General features: G+C 41.6%; 1 protein-coding gene across 2 annotated transcripts in view; it reads right to left on the bottom strand.

The window, feature by feature from the left end:
- The window catches only part of VPS41 (VPS41 subunit of HOPS complex), a 118,970-nt gene that overhangs the window by 65,461 nt on the left and 26,640 nt on the right, over positions 1–26,869 (bottom strand). For both annotated transcript variants that reach the window (XM_083468780.1, XM_083468779.1), the window contains exons 3-7: positions 26,289–26,396; positions 20,802–20,879; positions 10,519–10,593; positions 7,111–7,173; positions 5,989–6,054 (exon numbers count right to left, since the gene is read on the bottom strand). In XM_083468780.1, the coding sequence (XP_083324906.1) occupies positions 5,989–6,054; positions 7,111–7,173; positions 10,519–10,593; positions 20,802–20,879; positions 26,289–26,396 (390 nt within the window). The remainder of the gene's footprint in view (positions 1–5,988; positions 6,055–7,110; positions 7,174–10,518; positions 10,594–20,801; positions 20,880–26,288; positions 26,397–26,869) is intronic.

The raw sequence follows: 26,869 nt of genomic DNA on the forward strand, positions 1-26,869 counted from the left end.
TTAGAATCATAAAACCACAGACTTGTAGAGTTGTAGTCCAACCCCCTGTAATGCATGAATCCAGCCCACAGCCATCCTTGGGTGGGCTCCAACCAGCAACCTTCTGGTTAACAGCCAGATGCACTGACCCATTGTGCCACAGAGTCTTGCATAGCCTACAGGGATCATGTATCAATTCTGTCATTTGTATTGATGTAAATGTATTTTGTACAGCTAACTATTTAGCTGTATCCCCAGTATATTTTATCTTATTGCTATGGCTATTGGCTAATGCAAATAAAGTTCCTATCTGTCTGTCTGTCTATCTACAGGGAACTCTGGTGTTCCTTAGAAGCCAATTAGATGGATTTTGCAATGAGATAAAACAACACAAGCTTGTCACTATTAGCGCTAATTGTCTCTTAAATTGTGTATAGAAGGAAGTTAGGTTTGCTCCAGAATGAGCTTGAAGACGACGGAGGGCACTAGGTCTAGGATGTTCCCCCCATCCCCACAATTACTCTGTCATACTCAGGAGGAAGTTTCAGGGGACAGTATTAACAGGAAAAGTATTTCTCATTTCAGGGATGGAAAGAGCGGCATGCACATAGGCATGCTGACTGTGGTGTTACCTCTTTTATTAACGCTTCATCACTAAGAAATCACTCTTCCCCTTAGATCTGCTTGCTGTTTAGTCCAAGAATGACCACTGCAAGGAAGCTTGCAAAGCAAATTTCAGTTACACTCAGAGAGACTTGGACAGCTGAACACTAGCATTACGTTGAGGATCAGGCTGACAGTCTCTTTTGTACAGAGCAGCGGTGAATCAGAGTGCGGGTAGTGTTTCAATCTAATGGAGCTTGTCAAACAATTAACACTAGTGCTAATTACATGTAATCCCTGTCTCCAGAGTGCTTAGAGGAATCCTTCAGTCATCTAAATTAGAAGTTCAATTTTGGAAACAACATCAATGGGATGAAATTTAAATTGATCGTTTCCCTCTCTCGGAACTAAAATTAGCAGAATTGTTACATTTTGGAAAATGCTTTAAAAGCACAGTTCATTCCAAGGTGGCAAATAGGTACATACCAAATGGCTGCATTTAAGCTATCAAGTCCCTATTGAATAAACTGAAGTAGATTATGAGCATCTTTTGGTGAGAACGGAGAGACGAGCCAGGAAGCTGCATTTAAGCACAGCTCCCTGTTACAGCTGAATCAGGAAATTATAGTTAATGGTTCCCAAGCAAACCAGGATAGGAAGCCATAGTTTAAGCTGGCTTCCAGATCCTGCCTTGCTGGAAGCCAATAAGCATCGTTTTCCAGTTCAAATGCAATGGGGAGCTATGGTTAATTAAGGCCCCCCGCCCTTGCTCTAGCCTTCCCTGACCTATCACATGATTCTCTTCTCGCAAAAATGTTAGGCTCCTGCTTGGAGGGAGAGACAGGTGTACTATTGAGAGGAGGTATCCAATTCTCAATGGCTATTATCCCACCCACAATACTTCATATCGTCCAGAGCTCCTGGCAAGGAAAGGTGCTCTGGTCTCTGGTTCAAATTATAAAACAGAGAAACCAAGAGGGAGGGAGCAAACGAGGTATAAGACGCAGCAGGGCGTATGGAAGGAGCACATACCAGTTTCCTGTTCGGCTTTGGCACCACTCGCTAGGCTCAGTTTTTATACTGGTGGGGCAACAAGGGTTTTTTGCACCACTGGCTTTTGTGTTGTAAATATACACGGATATTGAGTCATGTAAACATTCTAATGGTCACCCATTTTAGACAGCAATTTCAAGCTAGAAGCTACTGAGGCAATAAAGGCGTACAGCGGTTTAAGGCACATCGACCAATACCTGGACAGAGATTGCCTTGGTATTTACTCTTACTTCACTTAAATGGGACCTCTCAGTATTTACTGACTGACATTTTACAGCTTACAAAGCAATCTGCCTTTCTTGTCTGGTACTCTTCATCTACCAACGCAACGCCAAACAGCTGACTACCCTGTTTCTAAAAATGGACTGTGCTGCAAACAGCATCCTGACAATTTAATAATTTGTCAGAGTGATCCAACCAGTTATTATGAAGCACATATTGTGGAGTTCAGAGGTAAAGGTCACCTACGTACTCACAAAGCAAAGATAAACCGGATTTGCTGACACTAAAAATCAAGGCAATTAAAATAATAATAATCCAAGACAGTACTTGGCAGATTTTACAGCAAACATACAAATTCTATCATTATACTTGAAATTACAGCAGCTGAATTTTCAGAATATTTTTGTCTTGACCCAACTTACTTGCTACCCAAGATTTCTACTTCTTTTGGCCAAAGAGGCCGATAAATATAGATGTGAGTCTTGTGATGCATTAAAAATGCAGGAATTTCAGCCACTGTGGAGGAGTCTATCTATCTGGTTGAGTTGGATCAGAAAGAACTTCAGCTCTTTCCTGCCCCTTTATAAATTCCAATATTTAGTCAGAAAATGCCAAGGACCACCACACGCTGGCAATTACTTATTTCAGGCTCCACAACTTGAGAGATCAAGATCAGCAGCAAATACTTGCATGTTCTTCAAAAACAAAGATTCCAAGCCACTGAAGGGATGAAAGACATCAACTCCAATTACCAACAGAACACCTCTCCAATTAATGTATTATCTTCAGCATTATAATTAACACAGGCAATGAGTAGTATATTAATTGAAAATTGACAATGCAAAGTCATCAACAAAATTTCATTTTCCTAGCAACAACCCACAGATGTATCATCTTCATTAATCATTTTCTTCTGTCAAGTTTTACCAATATTTCTTTATGACACTATATTCGGGTTTAACCCCGTAAGTTTAAACTATTTAGAAGTATGGGTAGTGATCAACAGTTTATCTGGAAAGTTATATAGCCTTTCATTTTCTTTTGGAATTTTTAAACCTCGAGATAATATTGGTGCGTTTGCACTCTCTAAGTTCCGGATTCATTTAAGCTCGCAGGTTGAAAAATGTGGCAGCTCATTGAGGGTTAACCAAAGAACACCTTTATTTCAGCTTTCCCACCTTCATTTAGCAAGCTTTCACCCTGTTATTTTTTAAGATTAGACCCTCTTTTAAAGGCAGAAGGTTATGGCCTACAATAGCACTATTTGTCTTTTCTTCTTGCCTCGAAGCTCCACCGCCCTCCTGGGCTGGGGATGCCCTGTTATTTACAATGTATTATTATTGCAGGGTTGTCATCATCTGCCAAGTGCTCCATTCAAAACTTGCTGAACTTAATTGCAGTGTGAAATGGGCAAGAAGGGTTCTGTTAGTTAGTAACATACCCATCGGTCAAAGAAGATCACTGTTTCTGCTACACCTTTCAAGAGCCTTTCAAGAGCATATATTGTTCGGTGCCACAAAAGCAACTAATATCAGGAAACAGTCATTTTGGTCAAAGAGCAAGCATTGAGTTCAACATCTGATGATTAACAATATTCCTGTTTCAGTTGAATACTGTAACACAGAGCTTTCCGAACTTTTCATGTTGGTGACACACTTTTTAGACGTGCAACATTTCGCGACACAGTAATTCAGTTTTAGTAGCAAACCAGAGGTTAAACTAACCCTTTTCCAGCCCCGGGAGGAGTGAGGGGAACATTTGCGAGACGCACTGCACACTGCAGCCGACACACTAACAAAACTAATAATTAGACTGGCACTTTCGAGTGCTCAAAAGTGCTTTGCATACAGTGTGGCAGAGTATCACTGAAACATCACAGCATACTCTAACCAGACAATGAAAGTGGATACTAGCTTGCAGCAAAATAGTAGAATGTTAAAACCATAGAGTGGCAAAGATGAGAATTGTTTGTCATTTTTTGGTCCCACCCTTCTTTCCATGAAGCTCAGGTAGGCTTAACTCATTTTATCATTGAAACAACCCTATTGGTCTGAGAGTCAAAGGCTAAGCGCTAAAGGCTGCTTGGTTCCAAGTCCAAAAACTCTTGATCACATCAGCAACACTCAAAACACTTTCACCATGCTTTCACAAGGCACACTCTTGTACTTTTTTTAGTGTAACATTCCTATAATAAGTGGACTAACCATTATTTCTGAAACCCAGAAATAACGCATCATGTAATTACAGGCAAACTGTATACATCTTGTTACTGATCAGACTTTTCTAAAATCTTCTCATGGCGTTAAATCTCATACACCCTGTTCAATGAACTCAACCCATTATGCCATTTATACATTTAAAATGCCAAGGACCAGTAAAAAGTAATCATGGTCACAATTTTCTGCAGCCCAACACTCAATATATTTGCACTCATAGTGTTATAGCACAAATTAAAGTTTTAAGTTCAGTTTATTTTTAATAAATCATGGGATGCCATCCTAAGCAACACAACCTCCAGAAAACAAGCCTCAGTCAATTCTGGGGGACTTCATTCTGAGAAAATAGATGACAGCCCTATTATCGCCTTAAATATTTAGGGCTATGCTTCCTTAATTCGGAGGGATTTTTAAAATTTGGGAACTTTTGATGGGAAAATGACACCAGCTTTCGGAAAACTAAAAAAGCCTGCATTCTTTAATGTGAATTCTGTTAAAAATCAATTCAAATAACAGATTTCCAAAAGTACACGCTATTCTCAGGTTTTGGAAAATGCAAAAACCTGTTCACTGAGACTGAAGTCTCAGCCCGGTTAAATGACACATGACACTCATCCAAAGTGTTAGGTGTTCTGTAGATGTGTGCTTTTTCGTTTTTGTTTAGTGTTGTTTCGTTTCCTTTGCTTTTTTCTGTGTTTTTTTTTGTATGCTCCGTTCTTTTTTGTTTGTATAGTATTATTTTGGATTCAATGTTTGTAATTTTTGTTATGATTATGCATTGAAAATAAATAAATAAATAGATAGATAGATAAATAGATAAAAAATAACACTCCTCCAAACCATGACTTAGAGCAAATAAACAAAGGTGTGTGTGATGGGTATGAGTTACTTGTGCATAAACTGCCGCCTCTCTAGGCTTAATTGCCTTGGTTAAACCGTTCTGACAGCACAGCCAATCTCCGTGTGGCTGTCTCAGTCGCTGGCAAAATCTGTCTGTGGGCGTTTCTTAAACCTTTTCCAGCATAAAAGCTGTCTGACTCCCAGTCGTCTCCTCCTCTCACTACGTGGGAGTCTTCTGCGCAGGGAGGGCGTGGGTAGTGGAGGGCCTGTGCTCTCCTCACTGATCTCCAGAGAAGAATCCCGGAGCTCTCCCTCCGCTTCCCCCATTTGCCCCCCTTTATCCCTGGTGTTGCGCTGATTTCCTTCCTCCTCTACCGAGCTGCTTCTCCCCCTGGTGCTGGGTCCTTCGCCCGCAGAATCTGGGAGCCTCCCCTTCGCCTCTAACTCTGATGTCAGTTCCCTGACAGTATGGACTCACAGCCACTGAACTCCTCCCATTCCGGCTGTCACTATGCTATCAGGGCTCACGCATCCTATGGCTCTGTGTTAGGTCCAACCCCATGCTCATGGCTCGTGTAAACTAGGAACTAACTTTGCAGTTCCCGGTTTGTCTGGAGCAAAACAAACTATGAGCTTGGGTCAAATGCTTCAGAAACTGGCAGAGAAGTGCGGACATCCTTCCAAGCCACCTCTCCCAGATTGTGGTGCTCTGAGGCAGATCCCATTCCCTTTCTTAGAGCAAGGCAGAGAGATGGAGGAGCAGCATGAGGAACAGCAAAACCGTAAAAGTAAGAAAAGGATAGATCAGAGAAGTGTGCAAGGCCACCTCTTGCATCGACTCTGCTTCCGACTCTTCCATGTTTGGCAGTTAGGCAAACAGTAGTAGTTTTGCCAAGAGGGGAAATAGATGCTGGTACCTGTGTTTTATTTCCCCATAATTTTCCTTTGAAAGCACCCCGGAATTACCTGATTGGGGGTGGGGGACAAACCCCAGGGAAATATCTGCACAAGTTCCTTTGGAACTTTAACTTTGCCTGTCGAGAACGGACACAGTATTATGACATGAGAAACTTACTTTGTTGCCTCCAGTTACAAACTGCTTGCAGTGTGATCTCACAAACTGAGGGTGAACAGCGACAATCTGAACATAAAGAAGGAAAACTATGCGTTATTATTGATATTGTTCTTGTGTGGTTTTATGAGCTGTAGAATTATTTAGGTATTATTATTATTATTATTATTATTATTATTATTATTATTATTATTATTAAAATTCATTAAATTTCTATACTGCCCTTCATCCAAGAATCACAGGGTAGTTTACAATCTAAAAAAACAAAGATACATTATCATAACAAAGAAAAACAATACTCCCCAATGCATATTTTAACATAGATTGTTTAATAAATCAAAGGCCTGGTTATAGAAAAACATTTTTGGCCGGTGCCAAAAGATATGTAATGAAGGCGCCAGGCGAGCCACCCTGGGGAGAACACCCCACAAGCAAGTAGCCACCACAGAAAAGACCCTACAATTATTCCGGTACAGAGTCCGTGGTCCTACTTACTATAACCCCACATACTATCTTCAATCAAATTCTACACCCTTCAGCTAGTTTGCTTTCGCAGAACTATCACATATTGTTGGCTTGTGATTTGCTTCTCGTTGTTGCTTTCTCTGGCTTGTCTACCGAGCATGTTTCTGAAACATTCCACATTATTTTGGGGCGGGAAGAAGAAGTAACTGGCCAGGAAAGCCCTTGCAGCAGGAGTCGCCAGCAGGGTGCCTGCGGGTGAAGAGATGCCTTTGATGCACCTTTTCAAGGCACAGATTATTCTATTGGTTCTGAGTTGGACCCACATTTGTGTGCATTTGTGCTCTGCCCTTCTACTTTTCTGTGGGGCAGGTTGATCTGGGGGGCGGTGGGGATAGGTGAGCAGAGGAGGATGGCACCCAAAGCACTCACTCTAAATTCCAAATGTGCCCATGGACCTAAAAAGCAAGCACAAAGAGGACAAATTTCTCTGCTTTGCAGAGGAATCATGAAGGAACACCATCACTGTCCATACCAAAACTTTTGAATGAAATCTATGATATATTCATGTTCTTTTTCTTTTTTTTTGGAGAAAAGAAATGGTCGTGGCTATTTGCTGAATGCAACAATAGTACATTTGTTAAGACTTAACTAAGCTCTTACTTTAATAGGGCAATCAAATGTTTCGTGGAATTCTTCCCCTGTGTACAATCCAAACACCTGCACCTGAAATTAAAGGATATGCTTTTAAAACCATATTAAATTGTCTATGATTTATCCCACTTCAGAAGTCAAAAGGTGAGTGTAAATGGCAACAGCAAATACATCATAGTTTGTTTGTTTTTTTAAAAAAACAACACAAAAACAAATACATTTGCAGCACACTGTAATAGTTTAAAATTATCCAAAGCTTTCCTTGATTCCATTAAAGTATTTAATGGAAACACGAAAGTGCTTCTACGCAATTAATCTGCTAGAACCACCAGAAGGACAAAGGACTCTCCGCGCTTTATGCCAAACACTTTTATTGAATTGATAACCACCTGACTAAAACAGAAAATAATTTCCATTTCTACAATAAACAGAACATAAATGGAAACCTTCTATTATCTCAGAGGCTCTGCTTTTCTACCATTATACATATTTTCATTATGTTTTAAAATGCAGCTTCAAGGGTGCTAAATGCTAACAGATTTACCTTGTGGAATACTCCCAGTTACATTTCAGTCATATCATCATATCATATATTTATCCCTAATAACTGCCAAGCAAAGCTTTTAAATGTTGAGATAATACAGTGGTGAATATCTGAATGACAGGCCCTCAAATGCATAGCAAGAAATGTGCTGTAAAAGAAACTACCCCTTTTCGCCACACCTCCTGTTTTCTCAGTTACTAATTCAGCAGGATAAAAGGTTGAATTAGGATTGGCGGGGCAGTTGCAATCCCATCTTAATTCCAAGGGCGCTCAGTCTTGGGCAAATCACTATCCCCTAGCCTAATCTATTTCACAGGATGGCTGAAAGAATAAAAGGAGGGAAACAAACACCCTACCATTCTGCCAAAGGGTTTAGAACAGTGTGGAAACTGGAAAATGTGAAAAGGCATTCATATGTTCCTGTATGCATAGCAGCAATAATACAGCGCAGAAAGACTCGTGGGTCTTTGTGCAAAAATACCCACAATCATATCCAAGTTCTGAAACCTCAGTTGGTTCAAAATGCTGCAACTACACTATAGGCAATTTTGTGGAGTATATTAAAAGTTAAAGGGACCCCTGCCCATTAGGTCCAGTTGTGATCGACTCTGGGGTTGCAGCGCTCATCTCGCTTTATTGGCCGAGGGAGCCGGCATACAGTTTCTGGGTCATGTGGCCAGCATGACTAAGCCGCTTCTGGTGAACCAGAGCAGCGCACGGAAACGCCGTTTACCTTCCCGCCAGAGCGGTACCTATTTATCTACTTGCACTTTTACGTGCTTTCGAACTGCTAGGTTGGCAGGAGCAGGGACTGAGCAACGGGAGCTCACCCCGTCGCGGGGATTTGAACCGCCGACCTTCTGATCGGCAAGTCCTAGGCTCTGTGGTTTAACCCACAGTGCCATCCAGGTCCCTGTGGAGTATATTATTCCACTGCTATTCCATCTGCACTGGCTTTCCATTTATTTCCAAGCACGTTACCTTTAACACTGCCAGCAGCTTGGTGCCAAATTATCTCCTCCCACAAGTGCCTGCCTGTTCACTCAGATCTTCTGGACTTTGGGGTCATTTTGCTCCATGTCCTGCCACCATGAGAGGCACAACAGGCAAGGCTCCAGGGGAGTCCAGGCTATGAAACCTCCTGCTGATTTCAGCCTGACCCTTTCAGCTATGGCCTTTGGATGCTACACCAAAATGCTTTTATTTCTGCAGGCTTGTGGTATGGCTGGCTCCTAAATCTGCTGTGTTCTTTCATACCTTTTGTTCTTAGCTCCTTGTCTGATTGTTCGTAAAAATACACGGCTGCTAGTCTACTTGAGTGTCTCACTGTGGTTGGAAAGGTGAGCTATAACTACCAAAACTAAATGAATAAATGAAATGGAAGTCCATCTGTGTATCTGAAGAAGTGTGCATGCACACGAAAGCTCATACCAAGAACTAACTTAGTTGGTATTTAAGGTGCTACTGGAAGGAATTTTTCTATTTTAAATGAATAAACTTGGAGAACTAAAATGTATGCTGCCTGTCCTTCTAAGCATGTGTTGAGTCTTCAGTGTGCAAATGCACAGGCAGTCTCAACTGCAAAAAAAATAATAATATATTTTTGTAATCTAAATACATCAAATCACACCAAAACTTTACTTCTTGAATATATAAGCACATCACTTTTGATTATCGTACACAATTATTGGCTTCTGTCTTATCTTGCCAAGACAATTGCATTACTCTTAAGAGCCTCTCGCACTGGTTATAAAATTCTACAACCTCTTTTACCAGCAATAGTATCTCAATTATTGTGCCAATTATTGTAACATCAAGATTTCTTCGGAGGACAACACACTGGGAACCGTAAACTTATTTATGGCATTTATTCGCTCACTAAAAGCACAGATTAAACGAGTTTACTACTCTTTGCTCCTGTGGGAAGAAATATATATATACTTCAGTATTTATTTTAGTTTACTGTTCCTAAAAATCCTGCCTAAGAATGTGATTAGTAACAAATAGTGTTCTATCCAGTTAAGTGAGATGGATCTTGGGAAATGGCGTTAATACACTGTGGCTGCTAGCAGCATTATTCCCAGAAAAGGCATCCTGAATAGGTTACGATATGGAATTTTATTATCACAACCAATATTAGCAAAGACTGCCATGGTCTTAAAAGCAAACAAATGAACAAAGACATTCTAATAAGTGGGGAAATCGATCACCAAAATCACTAAAATGTCACAGCTCTTAACATTCCAGGAAAACAATGCTAATTGTTAGCTGTGCGGTACACAAAATGATGTATGTCTCCAGTCGAGGAAGAAGGTGCCACATTTTTAAGGAAACTGTACATGTATTATATGTATTGATTTCACATTTGTTTAAAGGAGCAACTGCAAGGCACTATATTCCTCTGATAAACTATGACTGCTTATCAAAAGATTTCTGAGGAAACAATCATAAGGTGCTTTTTAAAAAAACAGCCAGAACCAAAACCACCAGCCCAAAGAAATCTTGCCCACAAAAATCCAATTTTGTGGATTTATAGCAGAGAAGCATTAAGCTACTGTCTTGCAGGAACATCAGACTAGTCAGTGAAGTATAACTGGCACAGTAGTAATGATTACAGTGACAAGTCCCTGTGCCACGGCTGTTAATCAGTTTAATACCAGTAACATTATTGACATTTCTTGTAATTACTTTTCCTTAGGCACATTTGGGCCAAATATATTTGACTTTAATTATGAGGGGTTTTTTGTAAGTGAGTCAGGTACTAAAACACAAGACCCAGGTGCTGTTGTTATAGGATTTTGCTGTACAGAGATCTCCTGAGGACTTGGAAATTGGCACATCACCATTTCATGCTAAATGTGGAAAAGCCATACCTTGCCATCTTCAGAGCAAACACCCATGTGCTCTCCACTTTCATCCAGGCTAATTTGATTTATCTTAACTGGACTCTGTTAAAAGTTTGGAGAGAGAGGGAGAGAGAGAGAGAGAGAGAGAGAGAGAGAGAACATTTTAGAATGCACAATGCAGAAGAAGCAAGTTTCTTCCATCTCACACCCAATACAAAAACCAGGTGTGCAGTACCAACAACCCACCAAATTAAATGCTGCCCACTAGTCATATGTAGTGGCTCATCAGAATCTCAACCTGGTTTTGCTGCCTGCCTGGGACTGCTAACAAAAGGAAGAACAAGGTGTGTGTGTGCAGCTCCTGGGCAGGCTGCAACAGATAACTAGTATTGCTGCTGTTTGGCAGTAGTGTTCAGACTTACTATCCTCCCAGAATGTTTTCCCTATTGGCATAATTTAGACAATAAAATCATAAAAGAGAGAGGGGGGGAAATCCATAAAACGTTGTTAATCCAGACATATTTCAAACACATAAAACATATAACAGACTCGGTAGCCACCATTAAGTAAAATTAAGTAGTTTTTAATTTGACTTTTAAAATCTTCGCTAAATATCGCGAAACAATCTCAGTAGTTTAGGGTACATCATTCCTATTCGTTTGTCCACTGCACATTACAAAGAATTTTGGGGCATATTATAATAGATTATCTACTCAAGTCAATTTAGATCCAACTGTTTCTCCTGATGGAGCCCAGCGTGGCAAACACATCTTCTATTATTATTATTATTATTATTATTATTATTATTATTATTATTAATTTCACCTAGAATGCCTTTGGCACTGCCAAGTTACAATATAAAACTGGCAGTAGTGGGCAAGGCTGTCTGCCATTTCTTGTCTTCTCATATCCCTGATATGCTTCTAAGGATTCCATGGAATACCAATTTTCAAACAGCCCAAGAAAGCAAGGAGAGTGGTGTCCCAGAAGTCAGGTGTGCAAACAGGTCTACTCATCAAACAGGTTACTAACCTGTGACATAAACTGGAGTGGGAAGAACAGACTTCCATGAGCCTTCTATGCCTAGTCACAAAAAGCTGGTGACCAGAAGAGTAGCTATTTGCAAGCCTGCCCAAAGTCTTTATGGGGCTAATATGTCACAGACTGTAGCCTATGTTCCTCAGGAGCTTGATAATATGGAATATTTTCTGCTGGTGGCAGCCATTACTACACTGAAGAGCTGTGAAGGGTTATGACTCTTCCATTACACCTTGCTGCCCTGCAGAGATGTCTAGCTGTTCGTGGCAAGTGAACAGCAATTACCATCATCATTGCATCGCGGTGAGTCAGGTCTAACAATTAATCAGGTGCTCATTTGAATTCAGAAAATGGTTGGGGAAATCTTGCCAGTTTGTGGCTCCATTACAACTGCTTGCATGAGCAGATTTGTGGATGGCTGAACCTCACTCTAGCCAAAGCAGCTCCCACTTACATGAGAAGGCAGGTCCCAAAGTGAGATTACTCACAGTAGTGTTCAGAGGATTCAGATTTTGCGCTGCAGCAATGTGAATATTACATTATAGCAAGGACAAAGTATAAAAGCAATGAACAATAAGACTGGAAATTAGCTGAGTAAGTTCCCTCTCTAAAGAACTTTAGGAGTTAGATGATTAACTTGAGGACAAAAATCAGGTTTTCATGAAGAAAGTCTTGAAAGTTGTGTCAGTGAGGAATAAACGTCCCTCACTGAATTCCCATTAGCTGCAGTTTTATTTCTGAGGGAGACCTGTTTGGGATTCTGGACAATATAAGTTTGACTGTTCAAAAGAAATCAATATCGTCAGGCTGACACTATTAGAACAAAAATGTAACTTTAATAGGAGGGGGAAAGTTCAGGAGAAATGGTCTGTGCGTTTGGCAGGGGAGGAGGCCAGTAAGTATCTGATAAGAAAAGCTTTCTACAAAACCCTAAATTTGAAGAAAAGCTTCCACTTGCAAAATACAGCCTGTGTGATAATCAATTACCTAATGTAAAATGCTTGAAATAAATACACTTAGTATGGATTATGTCAGCTCTTCAATTAGGAATAAATTCATGGCCATTCAAAGAGCCTCTTTTAACTGTGTGGCAACTTCTTTTCCCTAGATGCTCATCATCATCCCACCTCATAGTGTCAGTCCCTCAACGGTGAACCTGAGAAATCAATCTGCTAATGTATAATTTGTAAAGCTCCTCTGACTAACAAATGGATAATTGATTCTTTCACAAATGCTGCATCCCCGTGGATGGGAGGCAGAATGAATAACAAACATTAGGGCTGGATTTGACTCCATTTCTGGGAGAGAGGCAATATTTGCGAGCTAGAATTCTAAACGTTTTAAAAAGTTGACTGTGTGACTTCATGCCTTTTAGCCATGGTTAACAAGCATGCAGCACACAGATTAGGGGTGTGAAAAGCAGACTGGTGCTCAATTGCAATTATGGCAAAGCACATTTCATGACAGGAGGGACCTGCTGACTCACCCACTAGAAAAAAAATCTCAGCTAATCCCATCACAGCCTGGTCACAACATTTTATCATATATGCAAATGTATCTAAAAACAGTAATTGATCCCAAAGATTTTCCTCAAAACAAAGTGATCAATGTGATGATCGGAAAGTCAACAGCTTTGATCATTCATCTACCATGGGGGCACAGTCCATGACTTTGGCTATATTACCAGCCAGAGGGGGAAAAACAACCAGCGTGTTTAATCTGCAATAGATTGGATGTCACATTAAATAATAATAATAATAATAATAATAATAATAATAATAATACTCCACCAATCTGCTGGCTGGGTTACCCCAGCCACTCTGGGCGGCTCCCAACAGAATTAAAAGCACAATACAACATCAAACATTAAAAACTTCCCTAAACAGGGCTGCCTTCAGGTGTCTTCTAAAAGCCAGATAGTTGTTTATTTCCTTGACATTTGATGGGGGGGGGCATTCCACAGGGAGGGCTCCACTACTGATAAACCATGGGGTATGGTGACTGTAAATAAACTGTAGCAAATGTTCAGAAAGTATGTCTTCTTTAAAGAAGTCTGAATAAAGTACATCACTAGATTTCAACCATTGGGGGGGCGGGAGGATAAAGAGTCAGTATAGTATAGCCCTTAAGAGTGTCAGGACCTGAGAGACCAGGGTTTAAATCCCCACTCAGTCATGAAGATGCTTTGAGACCTTGGGTCATTCAGACCTTGGGTCACTGAGAGTCTTACCCACCTCACAGGGTTGTTGTGGAGATTAAATGAGAAGGAGGAGAAGCATGTTCGCCACCTTGAGCTCCTTGGAGAAAATGTGGGACAAATGCAATAAATGAGTAATGGGAGGTGTTTGTGTAAAAATTGGGAGTAAAAAGAGGCATAGTGCCAATTTGCAACACTTTTTAGCTTGCTCTAGTAAAATTGGGTTTGTTTGAAATTTGGCACATTTATAGACCTCATCAGGCAGATGCAGTTTAAGGTTCAATCAACAGGTGTCATTTTTATATGCGGTAGAAATTTGAGGCTTATAACAGCAGATTTTTAAAGTCTTGTAAGTGCCCCCTTAATACATACAAGACTTTCTCTCTCTCTCTCTCTCTATATATATATATAAAACCACTGTAATGATAACCACCATTTGAAAAGTTACGTATCCCCTTTTCCCTCGCACGGTAAACCATGCCTCTTCCAGCATAGGCAAGGTTCAGAACAACAGTTTTCATTCATATGCAAATGTGATAGTCAATTAACTGACTGATCCCAACATGATTCGCGAAGGCTGCAGGCAGGCAAGTAAACCTGCCTAGGATGACCCTGAACATTAGTTGGTGGCAGTCCTACTTTATTCCTAGCTTCAAAATCAGGTGACTTGCACTAGCTGCTTTGTTTTAATTTCTGATGCATAAGATAGCTCTATGTCTTCATTTCTTTATTTCTTAAAGTTGGAATGGGACTACGCAGAAGCTTCCAAGCCCACTTATACTTTTCAGTGCAATGAGGGACATGCCGTCCCCAGGGCTGTAATTAAAGGCCAGTTCTTAGATGGTAAGAGCAAGAAAATCATACACAGACTATTTCTACATTTGATGTCTTTTTCTTTCCTTTTTTTAAAAAAAGGAATTGCCACCACAAATTTTCTTTGAATTATTTAGCATTCTATCAGGAATGCAATAATGAGCAATCATATACCCTGTCATGGCTTTTAAAACGAATAAGGTTCAACTTCCTGGTGGAGGTAAAGCTGTTAGCTATACAAAGTTCATTATCAACAATATCTTAACACCCATTGGGAATAATGTGTGCTCATACTCGTGTGCTTTGTTCACCATGTTATTTCCCTGACATGTCATTTTTTATTCTTAAAAATTCATGTCTGGCTTTCTTTTTAAATAGCAACAAAGGGCTGCAAGTCCACCATTAACGTCACCTTATTTAACATGTGCTGTCCTATTTTAATTCCATTGCTTTTGACTTTCAAACAAGAAAAACATCTCAACGTAAACAACATTCTATTAATGAAAGAACTCTGAATAATTCTAAGTGGTTGTGTTTGGCATATGAGCACACAAGCCCTCCCGTTAATAGTACACAGCCTTTTCTCTCTCTAACCTTTCCCTCAAGTGATTTATGAGATCTTGAATGGAAGTGGAGTCACCTACATGCCTTATTATTTTTGCCACCAATTCTGAAAAGCTCCAAATCTGAATTCAAAGCTATTTTCCCCTGTATAGGCCAGCAGCACAGAAACAAAAACATTACAATCTGCTGTTTCTTTTGTTCTCGGAGCACTTGGGTGTATCATAAGACATTTCTGAGCGGTCTGGGAGTTGCTGCAGAGTGGCCCTCACCATCTCTCCAGAAACATCAAAAAATCTAGGCCAAGACAAAAGAGCTCTTTCCCATTCCCATTCCTGGGAGTGCCAACTCCTACGTACAGCCAATGGCAAAATCCCATGTTGGGCAACATGGTGCTTCTCAAATATTGTGGACTACAACTCTCATCAAACCTGACTTTCTGGGTATGATGGGAGTTGAAGCCCAACGACATCTGAGGGGCACCATACTGGCTACTCCCAAAATGCTTTGCCAATGGGAAACCTAAAGGGCTAATAGGCAAAGCAAAAGGACACTGCTGAGTTACTGACAGCTGCGAGACCCCTCAAAACATTATGTTTCCTATGGCCCTCTTTGTTTAGATGAAGAGATCTTGAAGGCAAAGATATATTGGATCACCAAACAGAGATTCCTTAGGGTATCATATGTTAGAGAGCAGTTGACTGTTCAAGGATGAATTATAAAAACTTGGAATTAAAATGGATATACTTTTATCTTTACTCCTCATAAGGTTTGAGAACTTGCAACTTTTAAACAACTACCCACTTCCCTGTCTCTTTCTCACAGGAAAAATGGTGGTTGCAAGCAGAAAATGAAGCTTAGGGGAAAGGGGGAAAGCCAAGGGAATCAGCAGTATGCTAGCTTCTTAGGAGCCAATCCTTTCCAAATCCCCCAATACTTTTAAAAGGTTGTTGGGATTTAGCAAACGCACATCTATCTAATAAGCTTCCTGTCTCTTAAAGAGTTTGGCACAGCGTAGTCTTTTAACTCTGCTGAGCTCCTACAACAGGGAACATACCAAAGGTAATATGCCAAAGCAAGGAGGTGACTTCAGGCAAGTAGTTCAGGGGTTCAGCAACCAGTTTGCTTATCACAACACGATGGACTGCCCTGCAAGATCTTGCAAGTGTCACCAGACAAGGCCAGCCCACCCATTCGGCAAGGTGAGGCGACTGCCTCAAGCGGCAGGATGCACAGCTGCGGTGGATCAGGCCTCCAAGGATTGCTGCTGCCGCCACCACATCCCTCCCCCTCCTCCCGCCGTTCCTGATGCATATCTTTTATTCCTCCACTGTTTCTGAGGCAGCTCTTCACTCACTCCTTCTTCCCTGGCAATCTGCATAAAGCTGTGATCACGCAAGCAAAATCTACGTGAGTTGCGGTGCCACTGTACTTTGCGTCTGCGAATGTGAACAACCCGTTTCAAAGCGAGGGGATTTGTCCTGTTGATTTCAACGAGACTTCGATGCAACTAACGTTTCTTGAATTGCACCCACAGAGTTAATAAGCAGAGTACCCTGGCAGATTATTTTCAAAAGCACGTAAACATTCAATTCTGCGGTCTAGTTGGCGTTTCGCTGCTTTGTCTTCTGTGCTACTGACAAAGACAACTGAAATGATGCCGTTAGAGTAATAAACAGAAACATTTACACGGCCTGTCAAAACATGTGAAGTGATAAAGACTAACGCATATGAAAGTGCAACCCGAAGTAAAATATTTCTCCATCTTAAATCAATAGAAGTAAACTTCCATGCTATGTGGGGGCAGGGGGGAGCGAAGCATTATTTTTCTGAAAGCAATTAACTGGATTCTTTATCATTCACCGTAATAACACCAACAGAGTCACTATAAGGCTTGCTTCCCTGTCAAATGGAAAACGGTATCGGGGCTGTTTACAAAATGCGTCACCCATCAAATGTGCATGGGATTGAGGAAGATGAACTTGTGAGAAAGGAGAGACTGAATATGGGTTGAAGCAGGGCAAAGTGTGGCACTGGGTGGAGGGGTGATTTAAAAGGACTTTCGAAGCATGACACGCTTTGTGGATAATCCCATCAAGGTAATAAGAAGCTTCAGATCAACCTCAATAGTTCCTGTAGCATGAAATCCTTAAAAAGGTAAAGGACCCCTGACAGTTAAGTCCAGTCGTGAACGACTCTGGGGTTGCAGCGCTCATCTCGCTTTACTGGCCGAGGGAGCCAACATTTGTCCGCAGACAGTTTTTCCGCGTCATGTGACCAGCATGACTAAGCTGCTTCTGGCGAAACCAGAACAGTGCATGGAAATGCTGTTTACCTTCCCACCAGAGCAGTATCTATTTATCTACTTGCACTTGGACGTGCTTTCAAACTGCTAGGTTGGCAGGAGCTGGGACTGAGCAACAGGAGCTCACCCCGTCCCGGGGATTCAAACCGCCGACCTTCCAATCGGCAAGCCCAAGGCTCAGTGGTTTACACCACAGCGCCACCCGCTTACCTGTTGACAAACCAAGGCAGTGTACCAGAAGTTGCCTTCTAGTGAGGGGAAGCCATCTAGCTTAGCACTGCCTATGCTCACTGGGAGAGGGTCTCCAAGGCTTCAAGAGGAGGACTCTCCCAGGCCTAACTGAAGATACCAGAGATAGACCCTGGAACCTCCTGTGCTGAAGCAGACACTCTACCGCCCAGCGATGGTCCTCCCCCCGAGAATGGGATTGGACAAATTTGTGGAGGCTATGTCTGCCATGACCCAAAAATGAAACCTCCACAGCTAGAGACAAGACACTTCTGGCAGGAGATGCTTTGCACACGCGCTGTGAGAGGGCCGCAGCTTTTCCGTCTTGCTCACAGAAGCATCAAGCTGCCCACTTCGAGACACAGCATGCTGGGCTTAAGCGGACCTTTGGTGTGATCCTGCAGGGGTCTTTCGATGTTCTTAAACACTGAAACTTTAATATGGCTCTAAGTGCTACAAAAACCTCTGGGTTTTCAAGGTTGCAAAGAGGCAACCTGACTACTTTTAACTTTTTCTGCCATTCTGATTAAACAAAAAAATTTCGAATTCTCAAAGCCATCAAATATTTAAAAATAGGCCTTGAAGGAGTGTGCAAACACATGTTAAAAAATTCCACAGCAAGGGGGTGGTTCTTAAATATTTCATGCTATTTTCTTAATCCCCCCATTTGAGAAAGGCCTTAGAAGAACAACATGCTGAAAAGATTTCAATTTCCTTCCACCCAAAGAACGCTTCAAAACATTATATATTTAAATTTGTTTTCCACACTCATGCATCACCACTAAACCATTAAATATTAAAAAACCAGCCCTGCTTATAAAGCAGTCTGCAGTTTCTCCTCTCCAAGGGAAGTGCAACACTTTTGTTGGCACAAGCCATTTCTTGTTACTATACTTGCTCTAAATATGTATTTATTAAAAACACCAGGCAACAGGGCATGAATTCTCTCTACCCCGCCCCTTCTGAAAGCATTTTTTTGATTTGTTACTTAGCTAAATGTGTTTGTACAGCTCTCACATCTACAACGCTTTAATCTACAAGGATGTCAGTCGCGGCAATAATTATATTAATAAATTGTAGGCCACCTTAAGAAAAGATGAAGAGGCATTTGGAATTAATATGCTGTAAATCGCTTCCGCACCTTCCTTTGTCAGTGGAGTTTGCCAGGCTTTTCTTCTCCATTGCCTTTAAGTCATAATTTTCAACTCATTTGACACATTTCATCTCACTCAAAGCACTGAACCCTAATACAAGAGAACGCCAGTATGTCAAATGCTCAGGATCCAAGAACACATATCGGTTAATCTTAAGCAGGTGTCACCGACGAAGATGCAGCCATCTTTGTGAGAGGGAAGGCGGGCGGGAGAGAAACATATCGAAATAATCAGCGTGCGGTCAGGAGTCGTTAGGGATTCTGCAACGTTTTCGGAAGACCCGCCCTCCGTTTAAGTTGCCTCCCCACTGTATTTCAGGCTGAAGCTTGGAGAACGGGAGCTCTTTTGTTGAACAAAAGTAGCCTTCTGCCCTTTCGTATCTCCCACTACTTTCACCTTTCAAAGAGGGCTTGAAACAAAAGTTGGATAAACAGTTATATTTGGGCAATGGTCATGAGCTACTCAGAACTAAGAGGGCAATAGATACCTCATTTTCCGTCACCTACAGATTGATCTAGAACTTCAGAGGTACCTGAGGGCACATAGTGGTGCTGACGCCACGTCTGAGAGGAGTCCAGGCACATGCCCTGTGTGCCCCATTCCCCACTCGCCAACTGCTTCTTCTGTTCCCCTCTTCCCTCATTCCCATTTTTTACCCCACCAGGCAGCGGAAAAGGAGTGTCTCCTTTTCTTTGTTTTTACCCCAAAAACAAAAGAACGCAGGATTTGTTCCTTACCACAAGCAACCCAACCCTGTTGCCTTTACAAGGCAGCTGGGAAGGATCCATTTTCTTCTTCCAACCCCTTTTTCTTATCAAGGCTGTTGGACACACCAGTTCTAGCATAATCCTACCCCTGTCTACTCAGAAGGAAGTCCCACTGAGTTCTACAGAGCTTACTCCCAGGTTAACAGGCACCAGATCCAAGGGCAGCCAGCACAGCGGGGTGGCCCATAGCATCTGTCTGTCTGTCTGTCTGTCTGTCTGTCTGTCTGTCTATTCATACACACACAACAACCCTTCAAATAGTTGCTCCTAGCAGTGGGTTTGGGGGAACAATTGTATAATTAGATTTTTTAAAAAATAAAAAAGTAACCTTTCACCTTTCACATAAAAGACTGCTATGTCAGCATCGGAACACACGTTATGTTTTGCAAGCATGTTGACACCTTGTGATGGACACTTTGATAAGTGCTGACAATGGTCTTTAAAAAAACAAAAAACGCCTACTGGAACATGTGACAATGCAAGACAAATACTATAAATATTTTTCTTCAGAAGCAACTGCATACGGCCTACAAGAGGTATATTTTATGCCCCAGAATATGACTTTACATAAATTCTGCATTGTGTTTGTTCTCTAAGATTCCAGGAAATCACATGAAGAGGGGGAAAAAATCTTCCTCTTCTCCTTCAATCAATACAATCCCTTAAGAGACCAAGCTTCAGGACATTCACATAAAATATTAGCTTTATATATTTGCAGTAGATAAACTGAAGTAGCAAGGCAATCAATCAATTTTCAATTACTTTTGGCATCTCAATATGATAGGACACATACTAACTATCAACAATAGTGAAGCTAACGAACTGCTCCGTGCCTATAGATGCCACAAGGACCCAAGGCATGCAGATGAGTTGTGTTAATTGTGATCGGGGCTACGGCACCAAGTGTGGCCCTGAAAATAGCCATATTCCAAAGACACTGTGGGGCCAAGCCACCAGCACTGACCACAATGCTTTGGTAACACATGAACTGGGCCCTAGTTGAGACGGTTGGGGGAACCGCTGGCTGCTATTTGTTTTTCAATGGCTGCCATTTTGCTGTGCAGGAGACTCTCCTTGTCTGCTCCAGTGGATCTGAAGCCTGTTGTGTTGTGCTACTTAAGTCCAGGTCACACAGCTGGCAGTAATACACTTGTCACAAAAGGGGCTCAGAGGAGAGCAACGAAATTCTGGAAGTGGTGGGTTGTTCCAAATATAGCATGAGGCTGCAAAGAAGTGGTTGTACTTACAATGTCAAACTTCTGGGTGATATTCCCCTGGACATCGAGTAAATAAACTTTGCCATAATGTGTTCCAAGCGCCAAAAACTGAAGAGAGGAAAAAGAAGATACTCAGTGAAAATTAAGACTTTCCATGATTTACGTACATTATTGTGCTGGTGCATGCTAGCTGTCAAAAGTCATCTACTGATGACAAATGTTGGCCGGCAGTCTCCTCCTGCTGCCTCCTAGTCTATTGTGGCAAATCACAAAGACAGTGTGAAGACAGGGGCTCATCCTGGCATATGCTGAAGAATAAAATGATAACGTTTGATGAACTATCACTTTCCGTATTGGCTTAGCTAGACCGAGGAGTTGAAACAAAATAATCCATGACTAAGGCCACCACAGATATTTTTAAAGCCAGTTCCTGACTTCTGCCTCTTTGTTGCACCTTCATCATGACGGAAGCATCAAGCTGGTGCGTGTTAATTGAAATAGAAATTGAAATACTTTATTGTCACTTGTACAACTTGCATACAGTGAGATTACACGAGCACCCCTCACTCAGCTCTCTTAGTCTTAATTCCCCTCGTTTACTGACGCACACCCACCAAAACTGGAAGTCCGTTGCCCTGTTGTTATCTTTTCATTCAGAAGCCTAACAGCCCATGGACAGAAGCTGTTCTTTACCCTGTTGGTGCGACTAATCCTGCTTCTGTATCTTCTGCCCAAGGGCAGGAGATCAAGAAAGTGCCAGCCAGGGTGTGACTCATCCCTGAGAATTTTCCTCACTCTCCTGAGGCAACGTTCTTCCGCTATTTCATCCGGCAGATTCACAGGACAGCCCATAATACCTTGTGCTGTATTCACCACCCTCTGTAGGCACTTCCCATCAGTTGATGTCAAACCAGCGTACCACACCGTGATGCAGTGTGAAAGGACACTTTCTATTGTGGACCGGTAGAAGGAGATCATCAAATGTTGGTTGACATCGTTCTTTCGCAATACTCTGAGGAGATGGAGTCTCTGTTGGGCTTTCTTAACTACCTGGGTTGTATTTATTAAGCGTGTAAAAGTGGTACTGCTGCTAACCTACAGAGGAGGGGTGGATACCCAAGACAACATGTCACAAGAAAGTTCAGAAGAGGAGGTAACTTTGCACCTGAGAAGTGGGAATGAAAGAAGAAAGCAAATAGTGGAGTGAAGAAGCCAGGACACTGGAGGAGGGAGAATTTTCTGTACCTCTGCCACCACCTGTCCAAGGCACGTGGTTAGATAGTACATATAAAGCCTTGTGGCACAAAAACAAGTCACTTAAAAAACCCCACAACATTTAAAAGGGATTGCTTGCTTTTAAAACTGCCCCTCCATTTTAAATCATCCCTAAAGTCCCAACAAGCACAGAGGTTATCTCAACTATTTTTCCTGCATCCAGTTCTTAACCACGTGGGGAGATAGAATAATAAATAACAACAACAACAACAACAACAACAACAACAACAACAACAACAACAACAACAACAACTTTTATTTATATCCCGCCCTCTCCGGCCGAAGTCGGGCTCAGGGTGGCTAACACCACATATATAACATTAGTATAAAATCAAGCAATAATCAAATTACCTCCTAAAAACAGGTCAAAATCAAATTAAAGTCCAATTAGATGGCTTTCCGCAGGGTTAGGGTTGGGAACAGTAAGTGCCCATCGGCCCAACTGTTTACGCTGATCTTATATGGGCCTGTGAGAATGCTGTTCTTATACAAAAAGAAAAAGGGAGTCAGGCTGAGCCCTGACAAAAGGCCTAGCAGAACACCTCCGTCTTGCAGGTGGAACAAATCTAACTTGCAAGCACTGCAGAAAGATGTCAAATCCCGCAGGGCCCTGAACTCTTGTGGCAGAGTGTTCCACCAGGCCAGGGCCAAGGCTGAAAAGGCCCTGGCCATGGTTGAGGCCAGCCTAATCTCTCTGAGGCCCGGGATCTCCAAGGTGTTATTATTTGTAGACCATAAGGTCCTCCATGGGGCGTACCAGGAGAGGTGGTCCCGTAGGTACGAGGGTCCTAGGCCATATAGGGCTGGAAAGGTTAAAAGCAGCACCTTAAACCTGATCCTGTACTCCACCGGGAGCCAGTACAGCTGGTATAGCACCGGACGAATGTGATCTAGTGGTGAAGACTCCGTAAGGCATTCTGCACCCACTGGAGCTTCAAGGGCAGTCCCACATAGAATGAGTTACAATCATCAAGCCCGGAGGTGAACATCGCGTGGATCACAGTGGCGAGATCAGGGCGGGAGAGGTAAGAGACCAATTGCACATCTGAGCAAGTTAGCACAGAATCATGGCATGCATTCCTTGAAAAGGTCTCTCTCTCTCTCTCTCTCTCTCTCTCTCTCTCTCTCTCGGACAGGTCAGTCCCAGTTTAATCTACAAAGAAGATGGCAATGCAAATGACCCAGCCTGCTCTGGTCCTGCGGTCAAACCTTTCAGCCATAAAAGCAGGTCGGAAACCAGCATTAAGTGTGTGCAGTGTGCATAGAGCACATGTGCTGCATGAGCACATAGAATACCCTCCAAACCCCCCACAAAATAAGTGCTCTACTTGCTATTTCATAATATAACAAAAACCCAGGCAGGGTTATTATTTATATGCTTAGATTCTAAACAGAGATCTAGTTTATGCTACCGAATTCTGAGGACTAAAAACAAATTAAACCAACAAAATGTTTGGTGCTCCTTTATATAGATGAGGATGCATTCGCCCCCGCACCTTTTCTTTAGCATTACTCAAGTGGTCAGACTCCTAAATTCTCTGTATTTCATTGCATGTGAGCATGCTTCATTGCAGCCTATAATGAAATGCTCAAATTTACAGGCACTACTAAGTGTGTCAGTCAAGCAGCACAATCTTTTTTTTTTTAAAAAAAAATAACCTTACAGAAAGTCAAGGTTCAAAAGGATTTATCAAAATGGAATTGCTTAAAATGAAATTTCAGTTCAGGCACTTAAAATATGAAGCCACATTAAAGAGAAGTCAAAAAAGAGGGGGGGGGGAGAGAGAGAGAGAGAGGAGAGAAGGGGTTCATTAGAAATTCATCCCCTGCAATGCCTTTCACTCCTGCAAGGTTGCCTTTTTACAGGAAGAAAAAAGTCCCCCGGGTAAAAAAATCAATACTAGTTAATAAAACATCAGGTGTGCAGACATAACTAGGTATGACTATTCCACTGCACAGGGCTGCCTGAATGCACCAGGTGCCATGACGATTAGTCATCCAATGCAGACAGCGAGTCCAGTGAAAATATGTTTTAGCATTGCAAGGAAAAAAATAATAATTCTGGAGGGAAATTAGTCTGAATATATGCCACTCTTCGGTACTCCAAACAAAGCCAAATTGTTCTAATCAAAACGTACATCTATCATACAGGCTGCGGTTTTATTTATCTTTCATAGGGTTTGATTTCTTTCTTTTTTTAAGGGATACACATGCACACACACACACCGCCCTCAGTTTTTAGCCTCAGCATTGTAAGAGACCAATTCCTAAAAGACACCTAGACTTCAGCTTCTAACATTATTGATCCTACTCATAAATAGTGTAGTTTGCTAGAAAACCAAAAGTGCTCAGTTACTTAAAACAACTCTGCTGTTGTGTTGTTCTCTGTGACACTATAATTAGGGTAGAACTTGGACAGCTCCAAATATAGAAAATACTTATAGTGTTGCCCAATAAATTTACTTCTTCTTTTTTTCTTTTTAAAGGAAGCGTCATAGTTCCAGATGAAAATTGTCAGCTGTCAGATCACAGAAACTTTCAAAGATCAGTTTTGCTGAACCTTTGGTGATCCATAATCTCATTAAGCACTGGGCATTTCCTGTTATGAGGAACCTTTTATGACCCGGGGCAGGCTGTGCTTGTGCAACAAGGAATCTCTGCAAAATAACATAAAATCAGAATGGGAAGGGACCACGAGGGTCATCTAGTCCAACCCCCGGTATTTTTTCCCTTTCTTAAAAAGGAAGGAAACAGAAGTGGGAAGGGGTGGAGAAAAAGATATGGGCTTTTGGATCGTATCCCTTTATGTCATTATTGTGTGAAGGTATGAAAAACAGTTTATTTCTTATTACAAGCAGAAAGGGAACTAGTCAAAGCTCAGTAGGCGTTAGATCTTTTCACACATAGAATTGTAGAATTACACGAGACGGCTGTTTTATGAAACATATCCAAAACCTTAATATAGGAAGGATCAACGTGTATTGGCCAAGGGTGTATAATTCTAATCTCAAGGTGAGGTGGGGGCCTTAAAGGAATTTGAGGCTTGCCCAAGTTGAACAAGGAGATGTATGATGCTATAGGCAAGAGAAAAACTTATATCCCTAAGCTTAAATCAAACTGTTCAACTAAACTTATCCTGTCCAGGTAAGTAGACCAATCATCGGTTATTTGCAGAGGTAAACCCTGGAAGATTACCACTGTACCAACTTAGGGGGTATGTGACGTAAGTCAACATTGCATGTCCAAGGGATCCCTGACTGTTAGGTCCAGTCGCGGACGACTCTGGGGTTGCAGCATTCATCTCGCTTTACTGGCTTCCGGGTCATGTGGCCAGCATGACTAAGCCGCTTCTGGCGAACCAGAGCAGCGCACAGAAGTGCCGTTTACCTTCCCGCTGGAGCGGTACCTATTTATCTACTTGCATTGGTGTGCTTTCAAACTACTAGGTTGGCAGGAGCAGGGACCGAGCAACGGGAGCTCACCCCGTTGCGGGGATTCAAACTGCCGACCTTCTGATCAGCAAGTCCTAGGCTCTGTGGTTTAGACCACAGTGCTACCCGCGTCCAAGATAACGGAAGTCTAATTTCAGATGCCTGTTAACACTAATATATAGTCACATCCTTGTACATATATAAAAAAACCAACCCTTCGCTTAGATTCCTTACATTACATCTCTCTTTCCCCTTCTATTACCTCTAACTTAACTGGGGTGCACTTGACCCCAGGAATATAATGTAAGGTTTTCAAGCATGGGTGAGTGGTGGGTGACTTGAAGAAAAACAGTAAATGCAAATAATTTATCCCAGCACGGGGCTGAGTGGAGGTCATGTTTATTCACCAAGCACTTGACAAAAACGTCAAAAAAGTGATTGGATAATAGGTGGCTGCAGGAGATTTGCCAAGTAAAGAATTTAAATCAAAACCACCTCCCCTGTCTTCCACTTCTTCAGAAGTGGCAGCTAACACAGAACTACTCCAGGGACAAATTGGGCAGCGTGCAAAGAGCTCACAGTAGTCAGAACTCACTTAGTGAATCTCTAAGCAAATAATTGCCTACACCCTCTTGCTTGCCGGGAAACAAATTCTCAGCAACTGGAAGTATCTCTACAGTGTTTGTTACCACAATTTAGAGCTTCTGGTATCATCTATACCCAAATCTCAACTGTTTTGGTGAAAACAGCACAAATCTACATTTTTAAAATATTACGTATGTGTGTGCATTAAAAACAAACAAACTCTTACCTTCTCATGCACCATCATGCAACTGGCGACGTCCTTTTGAAGAATTTCCGTAACGCCATTAGAAAGCCTTTCATACTTCAGCTTGGGCTCCTCTTCACTGTCATCTTCCTGGATTAATAAATTTTAAGAGAAAAGAGGGATACTAGTTTTCCTCAGGTTTACACACTTCTACTCTTCCCAACCCAACCCCAAAATAAAAATACTGCATAGCAACAGCCATAGATGATCCCCCATAAACCATTATGAAATGGAAGCCAAAATACCAACTTCCTGGCACCCAAATTCTCACAGCATTTTTTCTTTTCATAAACATGTTAGTCAACACTGCTGTAGCTCAGGAAATGCTTAATAATTTCTTAAAAGCAGGAGGGGAAAATCCAGAAGTGTACTTGACAAAATAAAAGAGAGCCCAATATTCTAATTACTACACAAAATACATCACATATTTACTTATTTTCAAAATTTGTATACTTCTTAACTGTTGAAACTTCCAAGAGGCTTACACAGAACAGAACATATAGTGTACATTAAAATTATCAATGAAAAGTCAGAAGTTAAAAACAAGTTGACTAAAAATTAAA

This window comes from Podarcis liolepis (assembly GCF_965112155.1).
Source record: "Podarcis liolepis genome assembly, chromosome: 12".
Classification (NCBI taxonomy): Eukaryota; Metazoa; Chordata; class Lepidosauria; order Squamata; family Lacertidae; genus Podarcis; species Podarcis liolepis.